Genomic DNA, 21,798 nt, shown 5'->3' with positions numbered 1-21,798 from the left:
TATATATATATATATATATATATATATATATATATAGTTTGTATGATAATCCTCCATTTCTGCTGTCCTTTGGGAGTTGTTAATACACTCTGATTTTGAGGCAGCAGCCCGCAGACTGATGTTCTTCTGGGACCCCTCCTGAAGAAGTGCTTGTGACCACCATCCAACGAACCGCCACTGCCCCCCCACCCACTTAACTTCCTCCATCTCAGCTGTATTGTAAATGTGTGTGACGTTGCGGGCAGCCCCACCACTCGGTCTGCTTTTTTTAGAGGCCTCGCATTGCGCAACAGTGAGTTTTGCATGACCTTTCCGGGGAACAACGGGCATATTTAGTAGCCCGCGTTGCCGTCGCCCATAAAGGAATGCCTTCCGGCTTTGGCCCTGCACACAGCGCTGTGCTGCTGCTTGGACGGCATGCTGAAGCTGGGATCGGGAGCACGGCGATGGCGGGGGCCGGGGGGCGGCCCTGCGCTGTCCAGAGGCCTGTGGCCCCTGCTGTTTGGGGTGAGCGTCCTGACCGTTCTCAACTCGGCGGGCCTGATGCTGCTGCTTCTCCAGCACGCCCAGCTGTCTGAGCGCCTGGCACAGATGGACGTCCACCTGCAGGAGCTCCTGGGGGAGCGGGCAGCGCCACTGCCCACTGGGGTGACCGGTGACCCCGAGCAGCTCATCGAGCATTACCAGTACTCCCGTGACAAGAGGAGCCAGGATGACGGGCCACCAGCGGGCACCCAGAGGGACGAGCAGCAGGAGATGATGATGATGATGACCTACTCCATGGTGCCGGTGAGAACGCTAGACACATAAGAGTTAATGCCACACTTAGAGACGAATAATGGAATGGAATAAGGAAGTGTTCACGTTTTTAATACTTTACACCGAGAATATTATATAAATCCACATTAAATTTATATAGGCTTCAGGCCCTCCTGTAACCCTGATCAATATCAGGAGTAGGAGATGGATGGTGTATATATTTAAACAAATGAAAGATTTGTACCTTAATGTGATGAAACATACATGTTTAATACAATCAGCCTGCATCTTACACAGTTTTTAGTGCAGTTTTGAACAGTTGTGGTTGTGTTCTGTACCGTATTGTACTGTGCATGTACAATGTTTTTTGTAATTTCTCCCTTATACATTATAACTACTATACCGTTCTTGCACAGAATTTACATTGTACAGGTGCAGTTCTGTAATCTAGACATGATTTAAAGTATACAACAGGCTGGGAATAAGCGTATATGCAGAGTAAACGGGCACCTTTTATATAACGGTCTTGAACGTACATGGTTTTGGAATATCACAGTGGGTTGTGGAACCAATTGATAGAGTGAGATGTGGGAGCACAGTATTATCTAATTTCAATGGTTCTTTGGTATGAGTTTGTTATGAATGAAATATGTCCACACATTTAAATACATAGCCATTTTGTTCATAAGGCAGTGTTAGTGGTATCTATAATTCATGCATTTTTTCTTATAGCATAAATGTCATCAATATTAATTGTCATTCAATATGTCAGTCATTAACAGTCTTACAGAATGACGCATTAAGAGTTACATGGGCCTTTGATGTCAGTGTCTGTAACAGTTTTCTGATAGAACATGTTGTCTTATCTTGAAATTTGAAGGCAGGAGTTTTGAGAAGCTGTAAACATTGGCAAAAAGCTTTTCTGCTTATCTCAAGAGACCATAAAGTAAACAAAAGAGGATGACCTTTACTGGAAGTATTTTGCCATCATGCACTTACAACATCAGTCCTGTATTTTAATGCCACATTTAAATACAGTCCTGCCACAACATGACTAGTGTGTTCCTGAAAAACCTCACTTTCACTAAAATCGCGTACTAAAATACACACATCCAATGGGAAAAATGCGGTTCAGGGAATGCAAATCTAAAACTTAGTAACTTGCGCCAAACAAAATGAATTACATAATTAAAAACAGTGATACCAGTGGCCAATAATGTAATTACATGCATTTTAAATAAGAAATAATAATACATTAATACATTATATCATAAATAGCATCTCTTATGGATCTTGTATACGTTCACATTTCACACACACCCATCTGCAGCGCAGAATGACTCAAAATCCTTGAAATGTCTCTGTCAACCCATTTCGGGCAGATTTGGTGCGTTCCATTTGCCCTGGGAACTCGTATTTCCGAGTCGGACTCCAAGTTTTGAAGCCGGAAGTGGCAACATGCGTGCTCCTGTTTCTCGGAGATCCGAGAAATATCTCGGAGCAGCACAGAGGATCCCGAGTTCAGAATCCAAGATGGCTGCGCCCTTTATCAACAGAAGGGAAAGTTGTAGTTTCATGATTAGTCGGATTATTTGTAGGATTTACGGTAGTTCGGGCTAATTGTAAGTGAACGAAGATAAAGACCATTAGAGGTACCTTAAATAAGACAAGTTGTCCGGCTAAGCAAAAAATCTTGCTTTTTGATATGGGTCCATGGTATTGCACTTCTGTGGGAGATGGAATGCATCTGACTTGTGTTCAAGATGTTCAATAAACATAAGTGCATATATATTCCCTTTTTACTTGAGTCTTAATATAGATAAAAAATTAATTATATTTAATCGTGATTAGTTGAAATTAATCCACAGAAACCCTGCGATTAATCTGATTAAAAATTTTAATCGTTTGACAGCACTAGTTTAAAGCTGTTTATCTGGCTAGCAAGTGTACTTTGGCTTAGAACAAAAAACACAATTTAACATTAGAACCTGTGCAAATTAAGAGTAACACAATAAAAACTAGTAATAATTTCTTCTGTTTCCTAAAAAGTTACTGATATCCAGTTGGATGGCTAGATGAACACCGCTTCAGTTCCCAAACTTCTCCTCAGGGGCACCTCAGCCGTTCCATGATTTTGTTAAATTTCACCAACAGCTCAATTAAATAATTAAATAAATTGGTTTAAAAAGTCAGTGACTAGTAGCCAAAGTAAAAAAATACATGGCTGCACTGGACGGTCGCTGCAAATACTGGAATGATTTTAGCAGAGGTTCTGAAATGGCTAAGCTGACACACTTTGACAGGCATAATATCATAGTTTTACACCAACGAGGATAATAAACATAAATTTCTTTGCCTGCCTAAGACTTTTGCACAGTACTGAATAAAATATTGGCCACTTGTGAGTGAAGTTTTAGGGGCGTTATATTATGGTCTTCTCATCCAGCAGAGTTCAAAATTACCCGCACAAATGGACTGTTCCAAATACTACACCACATTTACACATGATAAGTATGTGGCCAAACGCAGAGCCAGCATAACCAAAAGATGGAGCTCACGTGGCCATAACCCAGGCTAACGTACAGCCCGACGCAGCTTCTGTGTCAGAATGAGGTCGGTACTGTATGTGACAACAGCCAATAGTATGGAAGCTTTTACGGTCCAAATGTCTTAAGATGTTGCAATGTTATTTCAGAGGGTTATTGGGTACTAATATGTCAATCGCGTTAGAACAAACTTGTGGTGTGATATGACACTTGTAACAGGACTGTCTGTAGTTTTTTCCCCCCACTATAATATTTGTTTTTTTTTAGCTGGTGTCTGTCAGTTCATGTGCATTGTTTTGAGAATCTGTCTTTGTATATTTTCAGTTACTGGGAGGTGATAACTGGGTGGTCAGACAGAACTGAAACAATTCTTACCTCTTTTTGTAGGTCAGAATCTTGGTGGAGCTCTGTAACAGCACAAAAGGAATCTGCTTAACAGGTACGTCACATAATACAACTACCAGCAGGTAATAGTCTGGGACAGCTACTTTCCAGCTGCCTATGATCTAAGAAAGTGAACCAGTGCATGAGCCATCGTGCAGTCTGTAAACCAGCTACATTCATGTTGGTAATATCCAGCTGTGATATGATGCCGTTGTCTTAAAACAAATCTCTGTTTTCTGTTACAGGACCTCCAGGCCTTCCTGGTAAGACATAAATAAGAAAAAGTTCCTCCTTAATCCATTATTATTTAGAGTTCATCTTCTTAACATTATTAGCGCAGCACCTGGTCCTGTGCAAAGCAATATGAAATTTTGGTGAATGTACTCAATGTTTTATCTGCACAAACGAGCACGTGGATTGTCTGTGGGCACTTAAGGCTTGTCTGGCTTTCATGGGATCACAGGACACAATGGAACGGATGGGTTACCAGGGCCCAAGGGAGACGCGGGAGTGCAGGGCAGGCGAGGAAAAAGAGGTGAGAGGCTTCCAAACTCAGCTAGCTGTCGCCTGTTGGTGATTAATGTGAGGATGGCCTGTGATGACCAGCTGTGTAAATGGGACAGATTACTAGTCACTGTGAAAAATTTCCAAAGCTAAGCTGCTAAGTGTAAACAATTAGCATGGTCCGAACCTGAACAGCTCTACACTGCATGTGTGTATAACAGTAAAAAGATAATGTTACAGTTTGCAATCCAAATTAGAAAGTGTTCACTTTAATCTTACACAGAGGTTTCTAAGGGGAATGCTATTCCGGTTAAAATATACAGTATGTTGAAAAAATGAATGATGTTTGTTCCTTTATGAGATAAAGATTTTTTACTTTATCAGTTTATTACTTATAAAGTATGTCCATCTATTTATATACATAAATGTTTTGTATTGCTAAAGTGTTCATAATGTGTATTACAGTGCCTGGTTTAATGCATCCCTTCTCGAGATCAGTTACTGTCCAGATTAATATGCATGTGTTAAAAAAAATCTCCGAAAACAACACCACTCCCCAGTAATCATGAAGAACTGAAGCAAGGCTGCGAGGCCGACTTGGAAGTTAGTTGGTGATTGTGGATTTGACTTTGTGGTTCCTTTTCACAAGAAACTTAGTAAGAAATGTGAGAATATTCTGCCTTCATGCATCCACTGTACATGCACCAGATTTTATACAAACGCCTGTTCTTGAATGTAGTTGCTAAGAAACTAACAGCCTGCAACAAAACCAAATGTTCTTCAGAAACTCAGCTTTGAAGAGCAAATGACGTGTCGATTTGGGAATCGGGAAATGCATACCATGGTGTTTATGGATGTGCTATGGTAGCTTGGATTTAACAGGTTACATATTACCTATAGACATATTACATATAGACATCCTGTGCAAAGCTCATAATACATTGGGACCTTTTGACTTGGAAACCGATCAAGTCCTGGTTTACGAGCGCCAAGTATCATCAATAATCATATGGCACACAGGTGCTCCTTGTTTCTCTTGTTTTTGAGTGCGCTTGGCTTCAAAACAGGAAGCGCATGCATGTGCTTCTTGTTTTGACACCGAGCGCACGTCATCACAACTGAACCAATGGTTATTCACTTTCTCACGCTGCGGAATTGTGGGTAATCGTCTCCCATGCTCGGTCTCAGTCGGCATGCCTGACTCGTATAGTCAAAATTTAGTAGAAAAGCACCACCTGAATAAAGGCGTAGCAGTGCGAGCGATGAATCTGTTTAACGACAATGCAATGTCCACATTTTTGCGAAATCGAAAAGGAGGCAAAAGAGGCTGGGTGGGTTCCTTGTTAAAGTCGCACAAACAGAAAAAGATTCCAGTGAGCCAACAGATAGCAGTGATTCCGTTAATTATAGTGAAAGTCGTCCTACAAAATAACCCTCCTTTTCTCCTCCCTCGTCTCCCTCACACCATCCACGATTCTTTTCAAAGGTAAAGCGCAGGTTAATTTGTTTTATGTATTTTTACTTTATATTTTGTATTAATAATTTTTATATGAATATTTTTGAGTTGTGGAGCGGATCATATGAGTTTCCATTATTTCTAATGGGAAAATTCGCTTTGATATACAAGTGCTTTGGATTACAAGCATGTTTCCAGAACGAATTATGCTCGTAAACCAAGGTACCACTGTATAATGATTCATGCCAACTAGGTGAAAGGGGGGATCTTGGAGACAAAGGAGATGTGGGAGTTGCTGGTCCTCCAGGTGAAAAAGGAGACGTGGGAGTTGCTGGTCCTCCAGGTGAAAAAGCAGACGTGGGAGTTCCTGGTCCTCCAGGTGAAAAAGGAGACGTGGGAGTTCCTGGTCCTCCAGGTGAAAAAGGAGACGTGGGAGTTCCTGGTCCTCCAGGTGAAAAAGGAGACATAGGAGTTCCTGGTCCTCCAGGTGAAAAAGGAGACGTGGGAGTTCCTGGTCCTCCAGGTGAAAAGGACAGAGCTTAATTGTTATTATAGAAGATTGGAGGACAGCATTTATTCTGCACAATGTGGAATATTTTATATTAAAGCTTTTTATGAAAAATTTGTTCAAAATGAAAAACTGTCAACAAATATTTATCAAACATCCCTGCCGGGGGTGAAGACATTTTGGATCGTTTTAGGTTTGTGTGTTTTCTTTTTGCTAAGGTCCCCCTGGTCCTGCTGGTCCTCCGGGAATTCTGGGTCCTCCTGGGCCTTCTGGCCCCCCTAGAGTAGCAAGGAGCAAAAGTCAGGGTGAGACTGGGCAACAGTCCCAGCTCCCGGCCCAGAAGTTTGGAGGTGAGCATGAGCGTAAGGGTGAGGAGGACAGTTACTGACACCAATATGTAGGACTGGCTAGCAGTGAGCTGGGGGCAAAGATGGGCTGTTTGGGGATCACCAAGGACCAGATTGGGAAACACTCATCTAGATGCACCAGAGAAATGACATTACTCCTCTAGCTAGCACAGCAAACTATTGATATGAGAGTAGTCAGTGTAATACATACACATTGAGATAAGTAAATATAGAGGACTAATCTCACTATCAGTATTACACTGGTCTATTGAGAAGACATTTTACTTTGCTAATTTCATTGATGTAGAGTACTAACCAAATTTTGGCTTCTGAAGTATTTCTCACATTACATGGAGCAGTGAATACTGACAAGGTGAGGTTACAACCAAGGCAGAACCTAAGGATTGAACCCAGGTCCCAGATGTATGAGACAGCAGTGCTAACCACTATAAATTTTCTTTTCCAGGGGGTGATATGTCTGAACCCAATTTCCTCTTTGTTTTATGGTTTCTCTGTTAGTTCAGTGGCTGCTTGAATAGCTCAGTGGGCTGGTCCTCTGTACCTGTGATTAGAAGGTTGTTGGTTGAAGCCTGGCCTTGGTATGTCTGAGGCTACTTTCAGTGAAGGCAGTCTATAGAGGCTTTTGCCCAGGGGATTGATAAAGCACCCTACTACCGTAATTCTAATGGATTTCTGTTCCAGGGGTGGTACATGCCAACCCAAATGATGACACCTTGGCTGAAAGAATGGCAAAGAAAGACGCAACTTTTACAAAAACTGGTAACATGTCCTGTTTGTTTCATAGTTTCTCTGTCAAATCAGTGAATGTTCACTTAGTAAAATGCGTCATTTGTTTCAATCCTACAGAGAACATAATAAAAGCTTTACTTGGTCCTATAAATGTCACTAAAATGGAGAGTACATTCGGAACATGGATGCAAGACACGGCTACAGAAAATGACCCTCGCATTTGGGTGGTTGAACATTTCTCTGGTACGTCTGTCTCATCAGTTTGTTTTAAAACTGGGTTGCTTTACATTAAGTGTGAGTAAGTTTGCTTGAATCTGCCCTCTTCTAGGCCGAATAGTGAAGGAATACAAGAACATGGAATCGTTCCAGAATGGAAGCGCCAACAGCATTGACGTCAAAAAGTTCTTCCAGGGTTGTGGTCATACTGTTCACAATGGGTCCTTCTACTACCATATAGCTGGAACCTTCAAGGTCGCGAAGTAAGTACAGGGGTCATTAGCTAAAGTAAAATTGACAGATAAATCTCATTTGCCATCTATGGTTATTCTGTGTTATTTTACAGATTCAATCTGCAAACCCAACAATTATATACGTTGGCCATTGAGAATGCCCTGTACCACAACTTGATCTATTTCCTCCACAACTCTAAGACGTACTTCAAGTTAGCTGTGGATGAAAATGGCCTGTGGCTCATATTTGCTTCTAGCATAGATGAAAACATTATTGTTGCTCAGCTGGAGGAGACCACCTTCTCGATCACCACCTATATCAATGCCTCCTACCCAAGAACAAAGGCTGGTAATGCCTTCATAGCCCGTGGGGTGCTCTACATCACTGATGCAAAAGACACGAAAATCACGTATGCATTCGACCTGTTTAAACGGGAACCCCTGAGCGTGAGCGTCGAATTTCGGGCGCCGACTGGCATCCTGACCATGGTGTCCTACAGTCCGAAGAACCAAACCCTCTACGTTTGGGACAACAGTTATGTGCAAACTTATGATGTAGTTTTTCTGTCTGATGATTAGTTTTTTTGCAGGGTCATAGATAAACATTTCTCAAGCTTCAACAGATTTATGTGCGAATTACAGCTACAGCAGGAAGATTTTTTTTTAACCATTTCATGTATATGCCTAACTGTTAATGTCTGTGGAAGGACAGGAATGAGCCGAGGATCAGCACGGCAAGTATATCAGTGCTGCTCATTCATCGGAACGTCCAGCTCCAACAAAAAAGCGACTCGTGGCTCTGTGTGAATATGTACAGCATGCAGACAGGATCAAGCACTTCATTTAATGGGCAGCTAAATATCAGAATCACTAAACTGTGATCTAAGTGATTTTACATATGGTGTAATTGATACCATACAAGGCAGTTCCAGTCATCCTGGTACTTTCACACACATCAGTGTGCACGGGTTTACAGACAGCACCCAGTCTGGGGCAGCTCTGTGGGCGAAAACACTTAAGTGAGAAGTCAAAGGACATTAGCTACACTTGCTAAAGCTAAGTGGCTATAAGCAAACATAACAGCTCAGTACAACAGTGAACAAAGAGCTCACTTACTGTTGTCCCAGAGACAAAAAGGGGTCGTACTTGGACTATGTTGGTATATTTAATAAAACAGCTGTGCCATGTGTTTGTACTTTTTACCAGTGAAAGGAAACAAGCACTATGCATTATGGTGCACTGGGTCCACTGTCTGTGGTCGGGAATCAAAATAATGACCTAAAGAGTCAATGCTTCAGGAATAAATCAGTGACTGAATAAGAGCCAATGCCTGGAATTTCCCACCCTAGCATTCATCACTCAGTTTATAATTAAAATTACTCAAAAGAAACTTGTCCAAAACGGCAGCTGGGGTACTCAAGCCTGTCAGCATGTCTGTCTTTCTACAAAGGAAAAAAGACCTAAAGTACAAAATTAGCTTCATGAGATAAAAAGAATTTATTCAACTTACAAAGGTAAAACATTTATGGTGATAGGACTACCAGCAGGTTCACAGACTACCGAGGTCTCCCGGCTTTCGTGTGATTCTTCCCCATGGGCGAGAGCAGCAGGAGCTCAAGGTACACGACAGACAGGAAGGGAAAGTACATTTTGGTTGAACAATTAAACACAGCTTGGGCCACGGCTTCCAATAGTTCTCGACAGAAACACAAACCTGTCCAACGAGTACCATACATTTAACCAAAAGTACAACTAATTCAGCTCGTATGATACAAATAAAATAATAAAGAAAATGCTTTAATGTTTATACAAGCTGTCTTGGTACTTTATATATTTATATATGTATATTAAAACTATTTGGCCTAAGAGAGCCAGACATTCATTTGCAAATGTAACAGTTTCTGCTGTAATAGTTTGCATTTGTATTTTTAAATAAAGTTTTATAATGTCCCAAGATTTGAGTGCAAAGGTTCCTTCGTTATGGATAAATTGTTAAAAAAAAAAATGACACCGTCCTACATATTGTTGCACTGTCCCATTTAGCTATGCAAAACACAGCACATCCTAACGAAGGCAATAAGTTAAACAAACAGTGGAAGGAAATTAACTAGAGGAAAAAAAAAAAAAAAAAGTCTATTGCAGCAAAATGAACACAAACGTGTGTTTCTTGTCAAACTGACCTCTTTAGTGCTTTTGAAACATAGGAGCCAGACTTACAGAAGAGGGCGCTCTAACTAAGCAGCCCCACCAGCCTGGGAGCCCCATGACAGCAGCTCTGGTAGTGCAGGAACACGACAGCGGCAGCCTCTGGTCTCTAGGTTAGAACCGCCGGCTACTTCACAGGGGTAAAGGGGTCACATGTCATTTTTTTCCCTCTAAACTCTGAAGCCTGAGCAGCAAATAAATAAATAATAAATAAAAACAAAATAAAATGAAGATCCGACAACTCGATTCACACTGGAAACCACTTAACAGAACCACAGTGCTGGTAACAGATGCTGTGGGCACAAAATGACAACAGGTACACACTTTTTTTAAATTTTTGCTTGGAGTACATTTACAGAGCACTATCAATAACCTGTGATTGCACCGCTTTTACAATTACAGTACATGCATAGCTGTCCTATTAATACACTCTATGAGAGATTGGAACAAATTCAGCTTTTAAATTTTTATTTTTACTGCAGCAATTCCTCTTTAAAATCAAGTGTAATAGCCTCCTTGTTTAGGCTGTGGGGAAAAATACTTTGTGTAAGCTTCACTTTGTTACAATCCACAGGCGATAAGACATCACTGCTGCGGAACGTGTGTTTTTCCAGGTTTTACCATATTAGGCTTCTGTTATTATCACTTTCTGTTTACAATTTACAAGATATCAAATATACTAGCCGGGATGTTGTAGCGGTCTGACAGCACACGCATCTTCAGCGTGCCATCGGCGCCGCAGGTGAAGATCCGGTTGCCGGGACTCGTCTCGATCTGCATGACGCCGGCCCCAATATTGCGGAAGATGGACTGCTTGGCGTGCTCCGTGCTGAAGGAGTGAAGCAGCCCGTGACCTGTCAGCTTCCACACCTGGCCGTGCAGAGGGAGGGGAGCGATGAGACGTTAGAGAACCGCAAACACACGCACGCATGCATTCACGCACACGTTTCCAGTCACATATGTGCGGGGACTGTTCATTCACTTCTTTAGGAAAAACCCTAATCCCAACTATGACAATCCCTACCCAGCCCTAACCTTAACCATAAGTAACCAAACAAAAGACAAGACTTCTGGCATTCTTTTCTGGCATGATTTTTAGAAAATTGAGTTTATCCTTATGGGGACTGGAAAAATGGTCCCCACGATGACCACTCACTCAGACACTGTCTCTCATACACACAGACACTTAAGGAGAGAGAATCCTGAACAATGTGAGATTGCAGGCAGTCACGCCTCTCCTCAGACACGGATCTCTTTGGGCGGACGTGAGCCCACTGCACCTTCATGTTGCCCTCCGCCGATCCCGTGACGAAGTAGTCCTCCGTGGCGTCCATGGCCAGGGCCTTGATGGCCGAGTCATGGGCCTGGAAGGTGTGGAGCAGATGCCGCTGCCGGATGTCGAAGATGCAGATAAAGCCCTTCCGTCCGCCGGAAATGATGAGCTGCTGCTTGGAGGCGTACTGCAGGACCGTGGCGCCGTTCTCGTGACAGGGGAATGCTGGGTAGCAGGCAAAGCGGACTCAGCCATTTTGATGTGGAGAGGTTTTGGGCTAAAATGGAGGGCATGCTAATTCCCCAGCGCTGACACTGAAGCAACTGCCTATTGTCTTCGTCCCCATTAAATATTTAAACTGACCTCCACTCCCAAACCCAAATTAAGGCCCCATTCCTGCTCCAATTACAACGTCACATGGATCTGTTCCCTGACACACCTGCAGCATTATTTACATGGACATCACAATTTGCCATAAGTAACAGGACATTGTCAACAGGTTCAAAGTTGGGCCACTTTTACATTAATACGGGTCTAATTCTTGCTGGCTGAAGATCTACCTGCGTACTTACCATGGATCAAGGAATTACTGGGCGAGATAAGAGTATCCCACAAGCACACGTTTCTGTAGGAGGAAAAAAGAAATTAAGTATAGCATCCAGTTCAATGCAAGTCCACACAATACAGAACCAAACAGAAGTAAACATGTGATCACCTGCTGTCGTTGGATTGGCCGGCGGTGGCAATGAGGCTGGATGAGGTTATAAAGGCAAAGTCACCGCAAGCTTTGGAGTGGCACTGCCAGTTCTGTGCACATGGAGGAGAGGGACTTTAGGGACTGGGTGAGGTACACACTCAATTATTAACACTGTATTTAGTCTGTCCTAAACCCTGGACCATGAATCCGAAAGAATTTCTCTTCATCTTTTTTGCATGACTTACCAAATAAGGTTTGGGATTTGAAGACGTCTGGTTGACTTGCCAAAGGCTTAGAAACCCCTCACCATCTGCGACGCCACACTGGAGAGATGATTTTACTTAATAAAACAGGACAAAGATTCTACAGGTAGCCATAGCCGTCGGGGAATCAGATTAATGGCGCGATAACATGTTGAGTGAGCAGTAATTTACACGAGGGGTCCTACTTCTGGGCCAGGCAGGTAGTTTGAGGTTTTCATTACAGCTTTACTGAAATAATGGTTAATCTGATTAAATGAATGCAACAGTCTCTCAAAGGGAATGGCGTTGTCAGATGTAAAGGGGGCTGCAAGAGCTTCCAAAGCTGACCCCCCCAGGACCGTGGACGATCTCTTTCCCCCCAACAGATGACACAAAGAGCTATTCATCAGCTCAAAGGGAACAAAGTAAATACAAATTTGTTCCTTCCAGCCAGACCTGAATGACATCTGTGTGAAGCCAATACGGTTTTCATTACCTGAGCTCCACAATGAACAGCACTAACAGCAAACCGCTGTCGTTCACCGGATATAATACGAGAGCCAGCCCCAGCAGCAAATAATAAACCCAGTGAATTATGGGCCCCCCAAGGCCTCCCCAACAAGCCACACATCCCCCCCCCCCCCCCATCACTTTGTTCCTGTCCTCACAGCACCAAACCCTGAAGGTGCCACCAACACCTTCCCTCAAACAGCCAAACAGCCCCGCGCTCGACACACTTCACAGCTAACAAAATCCGGCCAAGTGAGTCACCAGATTCTCAGCAGATCAGGCACACTGCGGGTACGTCGGCCATAATTATGATGTCAATTATGTAACAGATATGAATTACCACACTTGAAACACGGAAATAAAAGAGGAAATAAAACGCAAATACAATTAAAACAGGCAGATATGTAAAAGATGGTAAAAAGAGGTAAAGTAAAACATAGACCGACAGCCAGAGGTTCAGCTCAGACAGCTCCTCAGCCTCGCTCACCTTATTTCCCTGGGAGTTGAAGTAGAGTCGTGTGACTCTGGCGTTCCCAGCCTGCCGGAAGCACAGCAGCTGCTGGGGCCGGCTCCACTCGAACATGCGCACGCTGCCGTCCTGAGCGCCCGTCATGTCTGAAGGCAGACCACAGTAAATCGGCGTCAGGCCACCAGGGGGAGCCGGTGGACTCGTTTCAGCGGATTAAACACCAGACGCTATGGGCCTGATTTTGTGTGTCAAGTACTGTATTTTCCCTCTGTGCAAAGGGAATGCAATTAAAACTGCAACATCAGAGAGAAGCATTGACTTCAGAGATAAACCCCAATGCCAAGCACGATAAACAGACCAAGATATGACGAATTGCTGCATAAAATCCCTCTGATTTTTCCATTAAACCATTCCCAAAAAGAATTTAAACCATAATACAAGCAGCAGGAGACAAAGCCTCTAAATAAAATATTAAACAAAAACACGGTGGTTTGTTTTGACGCCCTGAGATGCCTCCTCTCGCTGGAGTCTGAGCAGGCAGCAGACTTACAGTACTGGAAAATTGGGTGGGAAGTCATTCGTTTCACATTGTTCAGGTTCCTCTTCATGATCTGCAGAAAGCAAAGTGCCACCACTGAGTTTCTGTCGCAGTTACAGCAAGACCCCGATTATCCTGGAACCATCATTTGCCTATTTCCCACTTTCCTGCCACTTATTTATTTTCCAACATACTTTCCCTTTAAAGTTGGTAGACAAGAATCATGGAGAAAAACTTCCCTGTTACAGGCATCACATGCAATACCACAGCTGTTAATTGTAACACATGAAGCCATGGTTTATATGAAATACCCAACAAATAATCTTAAACTTGGAACTATTTTCTTCTTCAGAACTCCATACACCAATCATACCACTGTGCAAAGGATTGCAGGGGTGCTTGTCTCTTCTGCGCAGTGATACGACTGGTGTGTGGAATTCAGTAGAAGAAAATATCTCCTATATTAAACTGTTGACTACAAAGTCAGTGGATTATCTTGAGTAACTGAGTCATAATTTCTGATGAGACATTGCCGTTGAATTTTTTGAATCACTATATTCAAGAGAAGCCCGACATTTCTACGGCCGATATCACCAAAACTAGGCAACTCACAGCAGAACCTAGTTGGGTAGATAACACTGAAGCCCCTCTAAAACATATCTTTTTCAGTTTTGGGGTGAACTGCCCCTTTAAGGGGGACATACAGTCTGCTAAGCCAATGGCTATGGGGAAGAAGGTCATGGAAAGGTCAGAGCTCTGCAGTAGAGGAGTCTGACAGGGGGCTCCATCTGCTGGCTGCCTGTCTCTCACAGCGTGGGTCAGATCCCCTGGGCGGCTGGCGGCCCCTCAGGCCCCACGTACCACGCTGCCGCCGGTGCTGGTCTGGCCGCTGCCCAGCCACGGCATGGAGGAGGAGACGGGCACCTGAGCTGGAGCAAAGGGAGCCGAGCTGGCCTGGGCAATGTTGGTGTGGGAGGAGCGGTAATCCAGGTCGTCAGAGCTGAGGGCGACACAGAAGGTCCCAGAAACGGTCACAACCCCTCCACACACACACACTCACACACACACTCACACACACACTCACACACACACACACGTTGAGGTCCGCCTGACCCCAGGTGCCCATACGGACCTGCGGGACTCTTTGTCGAACTCCTCCCCAATCCAGGTGAAGGGCTGGGCCGCCAAGAGGGTGGAGACATCGACCTCCTGTACGTCGTGAGTGGAGGCCAGCACGATTTCATTGGTGTTGGCCTACCGAAAAGCAAAATCAAAGAGCGGCAGATTACTACCCCAACAAAATGTTCAAAATGCTACCCAACTGCCCAGCAGATTCATAGTCTAACATGAGCTGGCAAAGTGGAACTGAAAAGCACGCGATTGGTCAACTGACTGCCCCATTGCCTACTGGGAGGAGTTCTGGAGAGGCAGCCATTTTTGCCGTTTCATACCACTAACTCACAGCGTCCACAGTTTAATATTAGTGCATTTAATCCTCAAAATTGTAGACTAGTACAATGAAGAACATCCAGTGAGTGTAATCTAGAGACCTGCACTCCCACGGGACCCAACGCACCGAGTGCGGCACGGAACAAGATTTGATGGGTGAATGCGGGTGCGGGCGGTAAGGTCCTCATGTATGTGCGGGTTGCGGGAGAATAGAATTAAGACCCCAAGAAGTAATCAGCCTGGTGCTTGGACAGGATGGCATGTTCTGAAAAGCTCCTCGTTCATGTCCATGTTCATCATTCCATTTAATTAAACTCAAATAAAACTAAACATATTTGTTTATTTTCCGTTTCTTTTTTATATATATTCAAAAGGGAAGCAAGTGAAACAAATAGAGTAGCGGGAAGAAGCAGTAAAAATAAAACTACTTATATGTTTACCTGCGGGATTTTGCGGGCGGGAGCGGGAGAAAATAATATATATTTTTTGCGGGAGCGGGCAGGAGCGGGACTGAAAAATCCATCCCGCGCAGGTCTCTAGTGTAATCACTGGGCTTTTTTGTTCTTTTTTTGTGGTCAACTGACATTAAGTCATCTGCTCATGATTTGAAGCCAGTAAAGGCTGACACGAGTAAGAAAGACTCACCTTGTTGATGGCGAAGGCCATGATAATGTCGGACTCTTTGTGAATAACTTTAGCTTTGCCCCCAGGGTAGCCGAGATCCGCCTCCACCTGAGGAGAGACAGTGCCGATCAGTCGTCCATCGCTCTGAAGGAGATTAAACTGTATGCCCCGCAGGGAAGTCTGGGAGTCCCAGCCAGAGCGTGAGCAGCATTTACGGCACATCGGTTGTGCTTTATTATTAGTGTTTTCTCAAGGTGTTACTGCCAGAACATGAGCAGCGCTGGTGAGTGCTGGTTCAAGCACTGGCCTCAGCAGAACAGTCACATGTCCGCGGGAACTTGAGCAAGGCCCTTAACCCCCCAGCACCAGGAGCGCTGCATGTTAGCTGACCCTGCGCTGTGACGCCCCCCCCAAAGCTATGGAGCGCAAGATGGCGTTGGCAAAGAGGAGCATTCCAATGTACCTGTACTTGCAAGTGGCAAATAGAGGATTTATCGTTTATCATCTTTGTTAGGGGCTGGGAGTGGAGAGAGCTCATGTTAGAAAAGGTCAGTCAGCGGTCGCCGCGGCTTGGGGGGGCATAGCGGAAAGCTGCCGGCGGGGGCCGCAGTGGGGGCACGCTACCTTGCTGGGTTTTCGACCTCCTGTTACGCAGTTTTGTGCGAGTTGGTCCACATGGTCTTCTAAAAACTACACGACACAAACACACACACACACACACACACACAAAGACACACATATACACGCCACACAGTCACAAACGACAAAAACATGCACAAACAACGGAAAAAAAAAAAAACATCAAATGAAAAAAAGAGGGTTTACAGAGGTAGAAAAGATGTAATGAATGGGTCATCATTTCACACAAATGCGTCATCTTAACTGATCTCCGACCAGTTAAGATCACTTACCGACTGAGCAAACTCCTCACGGAACATCACTTGAAGGTGTCCGGATGAAATACATGCATGACTTACCTTGGCTTGTCGACGAAATCCAGAACAAACCAGTTAAAATATCACAACAGGGGTAGGTGTGTCGCTGGTCTTCTGCCAGACTCACAATGCAGTACCACACCAGAACAATGACAAACGCAAAAACAACCAAAACCGGGGAAGTTAACAGTGACTGGAAGATACGGGGCGGGCGAGTTAGGCTTGTCAGACAAGCCTAACTCGCCTTGAAATAAAAGCCATTTGTCCTAACTTTTCTGGAAACAGGGTTGTAATATGTAATAAGTTTTGTGCAGGTCTAAGAGGGGCAATGCTTACACTCACTAAGACAAGTCATAGGCATGTATGAGAATTTCTGCAGTATATAGGAGCAACGGGAGGTAATACAGGTATCAAGGCCAAATGCAACTTCCCCGGGATGATTATGAAAGGAAAAGGGAGTGAGGCTGGTGTTTCCAGGCGTGGGGGCACAGACTCAGCTCTGCCTCATTACCTCAGTCTGCTTCCGCTTCTTGGTGAAGATATAGCGGATCAGTATCTCCTGGAGGATTTCCTGTTTGACCAAGAAGTGCCACAGACGCCGTACAGGAAACGACAAGTGGTGTTTCGTCCTGGGGAGAGCAGAGGTCACTGTTAGCGCTCGGCAAAGGGTCGGTGTAAAGCGCTGGGGGGTGAGGGGGGTGGACATACTTAAAAGGTGTGTTATCGGGCTCCAGCATGGCCTTGTGCCGGAGGACAGCCGGACTGCCCCCCACGCTGATGTCAGCCGGGTAGGTGTTGATGTAACTGGGTGGCGGCCCATCAAACTTATTCATCCTCTCCAGAATCAGCTGCTCCCAGTTCTCCAGAGTCTTCAGAATCGCATTCACCAAAGGTGACGTCACAGGCAAATCTGCAAAGATGACCGCAAAGAAGCTCAAACTCAACAACGGGCACCCTGCTAAACAAACAAGTTGCATCACGAAACCATTCCTCCATGCTGGATGGGGGCGGGGGGGGGGGGTCCACTGAAACTCTGAATTAGAGTGGTTGTGCAGTACCTGTGAAATCCAGGCCTGTTAGTGGGAGGAAGCTCTTGATGTTATGCAGAGCCAACTTGACCATAACCAACCGGATGAGGGCCCAACTACAGGGGAGAGCAAATCAATGCATCACTTTGCTGCCCCCGCACATGATTCATGGGTAACGTAAGGGTGTTACCCACCCACAAGCAACTGACGGACAATGGACGGAGACAGTGGGCAAGAAAAGAGACACGGCAGACCTGTATGAATTGGGGTCGGAGTGTTCCGTCATCTGCGTGTCGGACAGGAAGGCGTCATCGTCTTCATCGTCGCTGGCCACGCTCTCGTCGGAATCGTACAAAGCGCCGCTGTCGGACAGGGGCAGGAAGGGCTGCATCGGGCGGGGGGGTGATTCGAATGGTTTAGTGTCGCTGAAAATAAGGAGAGCTAACGCCACGGTGGACGTGGACAGGAAAGGCAGGGCAGGGCAGGCAGGGCAGGACAGGAAAGGCAGGGCAGGGTGACGGCCTCCTACCTTAGCCACAAAGTAGTCCCACATGCTGAGCTCTGGAGGGATGAACTTCTCCCGGTAGGTGGGCCGCTCAGCCGGCACCGGAGGCGGGGTGGCAGGCGTCTCCTTGACAGGCCGACCAGGGACCAGCATCCGCATGTTGAACCTGCGCCGTTGCTTGTCCACGTCCTCCGCTGGGGGCGGGGGCACTGTGAAAACCGTACAGGAGTGTCACAGAGCAGGGGTTTCTCACGGCATCACTCAGAAGGAGGTGAAAACAAAATATAGATTTAATAAGGGTGGCCAGAGCCCGGTTGAGCTGAGAGACCAAGAGAAGAAAGAACCATTACAGCAGGTAAACCACACAAAACCAAGAGTGAGAGAGGTCATTTCTGGCATAGACTGAGCATGCGAGGAGACAGCTCTCTGGCGAAAACCTGTTTATCAGACAAGCGCTATAATATGCACTCAAGGCTTATGACATGAGCCACAACCCCTCAGGAAGCAGCTGTGCTCCATCTCCCATGACACACGAGGGTGACCAATCAAGGACATGGGTCAGATTACAGGATTTAGGTCCGATCTGTCCTCGGCCCTCATCGATGGTCCTACGTGTGCTTCGAGGACAGCAGTGAAAGCTGCAGTGGCTAATCTGACATTTTCTGTCATAGACAAAGGACAAAACTCAGTGCTGGTAGTGCTGAATGATATTCAAAACTTCAGATATAGGATTCTCACAGGAGCTCTCCTTTAGAGACAGAAATTGCAGATTATATATTCATGTCTGCATCTTGAAGGAACAATCAGCTTGCAAGCGTGACCATTTAAAAAGGTTTTGAGAACAAAGACCTTTCGCCACGATCAGAAACCCAAGAGGAACTGGAAGGAGGAAGCACTTGCATCCCGAGTAAGACTGATTCATGATCAGCAACTCCCCTGCTGAGATGCGTCGGCCATGATGTGCAAGAATGAAGATTATTCAAGCATGCCACTCCGGCAGCCACCTGGCAGTGCGCAAAATTAACCACATTCCACTGGGATCTCTCTCCTCTTCCCGATTCACCCCCCCCCCCCCCCACCCCACTGGCCGGGCACACAAGACACACAGAGCAATGCACACGCAAAACGGGCATCCACAAACCTTTACGGTTATCCGGGGTCACGATGTCAGGAACCGCTGCGACTGACACAGACAAACAGAGTGACAGCTCAGCCAACGACAGCACAGGTAGGACAGAAACAAACGGAACGGGAACAGCGCCAGTAAATCCAACACCAAGCAGAGGGGACGGAAAATCGCCAGAACGGCTTAAATTGCTATGCCCCTTAAATCCTGCTCAATGTGGATGACATGCCATCCGATGTGGCACGTAGAGTGAAGTCAGCACCTCCAACAGGACAGGATGTGCTTTTAATAAAGATTGCACATATGATGCCCTCAGAAGAGCCCAGGCTGCATGCAGTGGGATCTCATTAGGCCAATGGTGGTGCTCTGCCCCCATTGTAGGTACGTCACGCGAATGGGAGGGTGTCTAAGTTGCCGCCGACCATGCAGGAGGACAGCGCAATGGCATTAAAGAAGGGAACACGTGCCCCCCCATCCCCCACGCTTTAAAAAGGACCCTTTGACGTTTTAGGACACAGAGGAAGGGAACAGGACAAGCAGAAACAAGGACAGAGAAGTCAGCTTACAACCACACTGTGGGTAAAACTTAAGGAATGAGAATATAGAATCCCAGAGCAGGGTATGTTCAAAAGGATAGAGAGATGTGATATAAGTTACTAGGCTTTAAAACCCTGACAATTTGTAATATGCAACTTTATTCGTAAAATTTACTCAAGGTAAAACAGGCATAGACAGACAGATGGATAGATAAACAAAATTATACCAAGAGCAATTATCGTAACCATAGGTACTCCTTAACACCACAAAATAATCATGGCTAGTGGCAGACGTGATTATTTAACACTGCATGTGGTCAGGACAAACTGGAACAGCGCACAGATCAGCTGAAAGGGATGGGAGTCATATTCAGGCTACCTACAGGAGGGGGTCAGATTTACACCCACGTGATGCTCTACACTACAGTCACGTCAGAAACGGCAGGAGCTGCGGGTGCAGGGGAGCGGGTACCTGAGTCAGGCTCTGCGCAATCTTCTTTGACCTCAGACTCCAAATTAATATTAGTGGCTGTTGTTGTTGATGCATGAGAATGATAAAAAAAAAAACCAAAAAACACAAAAACAAAAATGATAAAGAAAAAGGAGACACACGCACAGCCACACCAACAGCAGGCGCATGGACACACACGCAAACACATGCATTGTTCCCCCCACTCCAAAAATAAGAAATGTCTCTCTAAATATTTTCTTGCAGGGAATGAAAGCAGAATGTCGGACAGAAAATGGGGAAGTCAAACGAGCCGTTCCCACGGCAACCGCACTGCAAATCCGCCTGCCAGTTACTCACGGCTGGCCTGGGGTGCGACTTCCTCTGCGATGTCGGGGACATCGAGAGGTGAGGCGTGCGAGGCATGCTCGGGCTCGGGCTCGTGAGGGCCCGGAACATTCTGTACTCCTTCCCTACCAGCCCCCTTAGACACAGCTGTCGGAGGCAGACCAGGCCCAAACGTCATTAAGGTCTCAAGAAGCGGCTGGTGGCAGCCATGCGCGGACCTTCTCGCTCTCATTGACGAGGCACACGGCAGGAGGCGGGGAAGTCACAGTACCTGGGGCGGGTTCCGGGGGCCTCTTGGGCTTGATGATGAGTTTGGCTCCGCCCCCAAAGACTGCAGCCCACATGCGGTTGTTGAGTGGGTGCGCGGCCAGGCGGAAGAGCTCGTTGGCCGAGTGTGTTCCCAGGCCGTGAATAAGCAGGCTCAGGTATACGGCCACCACCGCCTCGCAGAGCATCACGTTCAGCCGCGGCTGCTCTTCACCCTGTGCTGACGCCAGCAGGTTGATGAGGGAGGACACACCTGTAGGGTTGAAGGGCCGCATGATTATGAGCACGCGAGTTAGCCTTTAGAAACTCCCACCAATATAAAAATCATATTTCCAGATCAGAACACAAGGGCGTGCCGGAGACCAATCAGTCAATCAATCTTTATTTAAAAAAATCTTTTAAAAATTTAAAAGGAATTAAAATAAGCATACAAGAAATAACAATTAGCACAAAAAATGGTCTATTAAAAAAAATACATGAAATAATAATAATACTAATATCACCAAAAACACAGGACTTTAACCACCCACATTCCTTGTAGGAGACCTTAACCCCTACAGCGGCAGATCACCACGCACCCGGCCACTGGGCGGGGGGAGAGTTGGGTGTGGCGTGCTCCTCGATGCTCTCGGTGCGAAGCCGTCGCCTGTCGCTCAGCAGCAGGCCCTGGTACACCATCCCTGTGAACTGGTTGGCCTCCGTCTGGCTGCTGCAAAGGACACACACACATGCACACACACAATTAGCTGAGCGAAAGAGGGTCACTTGGTGTTCCGATTTCTGAGGGAAAAGCACAAAATCTGGCAAAACAACATCAGGATAAAGAAAAACCAATCAATACTCTCAACTATGGTCTGCAGGAAGCACCAATTTCCATTAATGCTTGAGAACAAAA

At 45.5% G+C, this 21,798-nt stretch overlaps 2 protein-coding genes across 5 annotated transcripts in view; one reads left to right on the top strand and one right to left on the bottom strand.

Moving 5' to 3' along the window:
- The first annotated feature begins 289 nt into the window (after positions 1-289).
- gldn (gliomedin) lies at positions 290-9,659 on the top strand. Of its 2 annotated transcripts, none has more exons than XM_023813972.2 (10): positions 290-789; positions 3,693-3,744; positions 3,935-3,952; positions 4,153-4,224; positions 5,903-6,136; positions 6,376-6,507; positions 7,207-7,284; positions 7,372-7,497; positions 7,583-7,733; positions 7,817-9,659. In XM_023813972.2, the coding sequence occupies exons 1-10, from the start codon at positions 418-420 to the stop codon at positions 8,280-8,282; spliced, it is 1,701 nt and encodes a 566-aa protein (XP_023669740.2). In that variant the 5' UTR covers positions 290-417; the 3' UTR covers positions 8,283-9,659. The 2 variants fall into 2 exon arrangements, with proteins under 2 accessions (XP_023669740.2, XP_023669738.2); XM_023813970.2 differs by having other exon boundaries at positions 291-789; positions 5,903-6,172.
- Positions 9,182-21,798, bottom strand: part of dmxl2 (Dmx-like 2) — a 31,282-nt gene continuing 18,665 nt past the window's right edge. For 2 of the 3 annotated variants that reach the window (XM_023813963.2, XM_023813965.2), the window contains 18 exons: positions 21,482-21,612; positions 20,908-21,156; positions 18,203-18,387; positions 17,928-18,058; positions 17,704-17,789; positions 17,354-17,555; positions 17,157-17,274; positions 16,335-16,400; positions 15,732-15,818; positions 14,770-14,891; positions 14,499-14,637; positions 13,650-13,710; positions 13,118-13,245; positions 12,124-12,201; positions 11,897-11,988; positions 11,754-11,806; positions 11,189-11,406; positions 9,182-10,778 (listed from right to left, as the gene is read on the bottom strand). In XM_023813963.2, coding sequence (XP_023669731.2) covers positions 10,569-10,778; positions 11,189-11,406; positions 11,754-11,806; positions 11,897-11,988; positions 12,124-12,201; positions 13,118-13,245; positions 13,650-13,710; positions 14,499-14,637; positions 14,770-14,891; positions 15,732-15,818; positions 16,335-16,400; positions 17,157-17,274; positions 17,354-17,555; positions 17,704-17,789; positions 17,928-18,058; positions 18,203-18,387; positions 20,908-21,156; positions 21,482-21,612 — 2,356 coding nt within the window. In that variant the 3' untranslated portion in view covers positions 9,182-10,568. The remainder of the gene's footprint in view (positions 10,779-11,188; positions 11,407-11,753; positions 11,807-11,896; positions 11,989-12,123; positions 12,202-13,117; positions 13,246-13,649; positions 13,711-14,498; positions 14,638-14,769; positions 14,892-15,731; positions 15,819-16,334; positions 16,401-17,156; positions 17,275-17,353; positions 17,556-17,703; positions 17,790-17,927; positions 18,059-18,202; positions 18,388-20,907; positions 21,157-21,481; positions 21,613-21,798) is intronic. The other variant, XM_023813968.2, reaches the window with a different exon arrangement.

Source organism: Paramormyrops kingsleyae, chromosome 11 (assembly GCF_048594095.1).
Source record: "Paramormyrops kingsleyae isolate MSU_618 chromosome 11, PKINGS_0.4, whole genome shotgun sequence".
NCBI classification, from domain to species: Eukaryota; Metazoa; Chordata; class Actinopteri; order Osteoglossiformes; family Mormyridae; genus Paramormyrops; species Paramormyrops kingsleyae.
The sequence above is the reverse complement of the archived record's forward strand: the minus strand, read 5'-3'. Positions and strand labels throughout refer to the sequence as shown.

Coding starts and splice junctions, on each gene's coding strand:
- gldn (XM_023813970.2), top strand. CDS start 418: ATGCTGAAGCTGGGATCGGGAGCACGGCGATGGCGGGGGCCGGGGGGC. Junction 6,508..7,206: donor CCCGGCCCAGAAGTTTGGAG/GTGAGCATGAGC, acceptor TTTCTGTTCCAG/GGGTGGTACATGCCAACCCA. Junction 7,498..7,582: donor GGTGGTTGAACATTTCTCTG/GTACGTCTGTCT, acceptor GCCCTCTTCTAG/GCCGAATAGTGAAGGAATAC.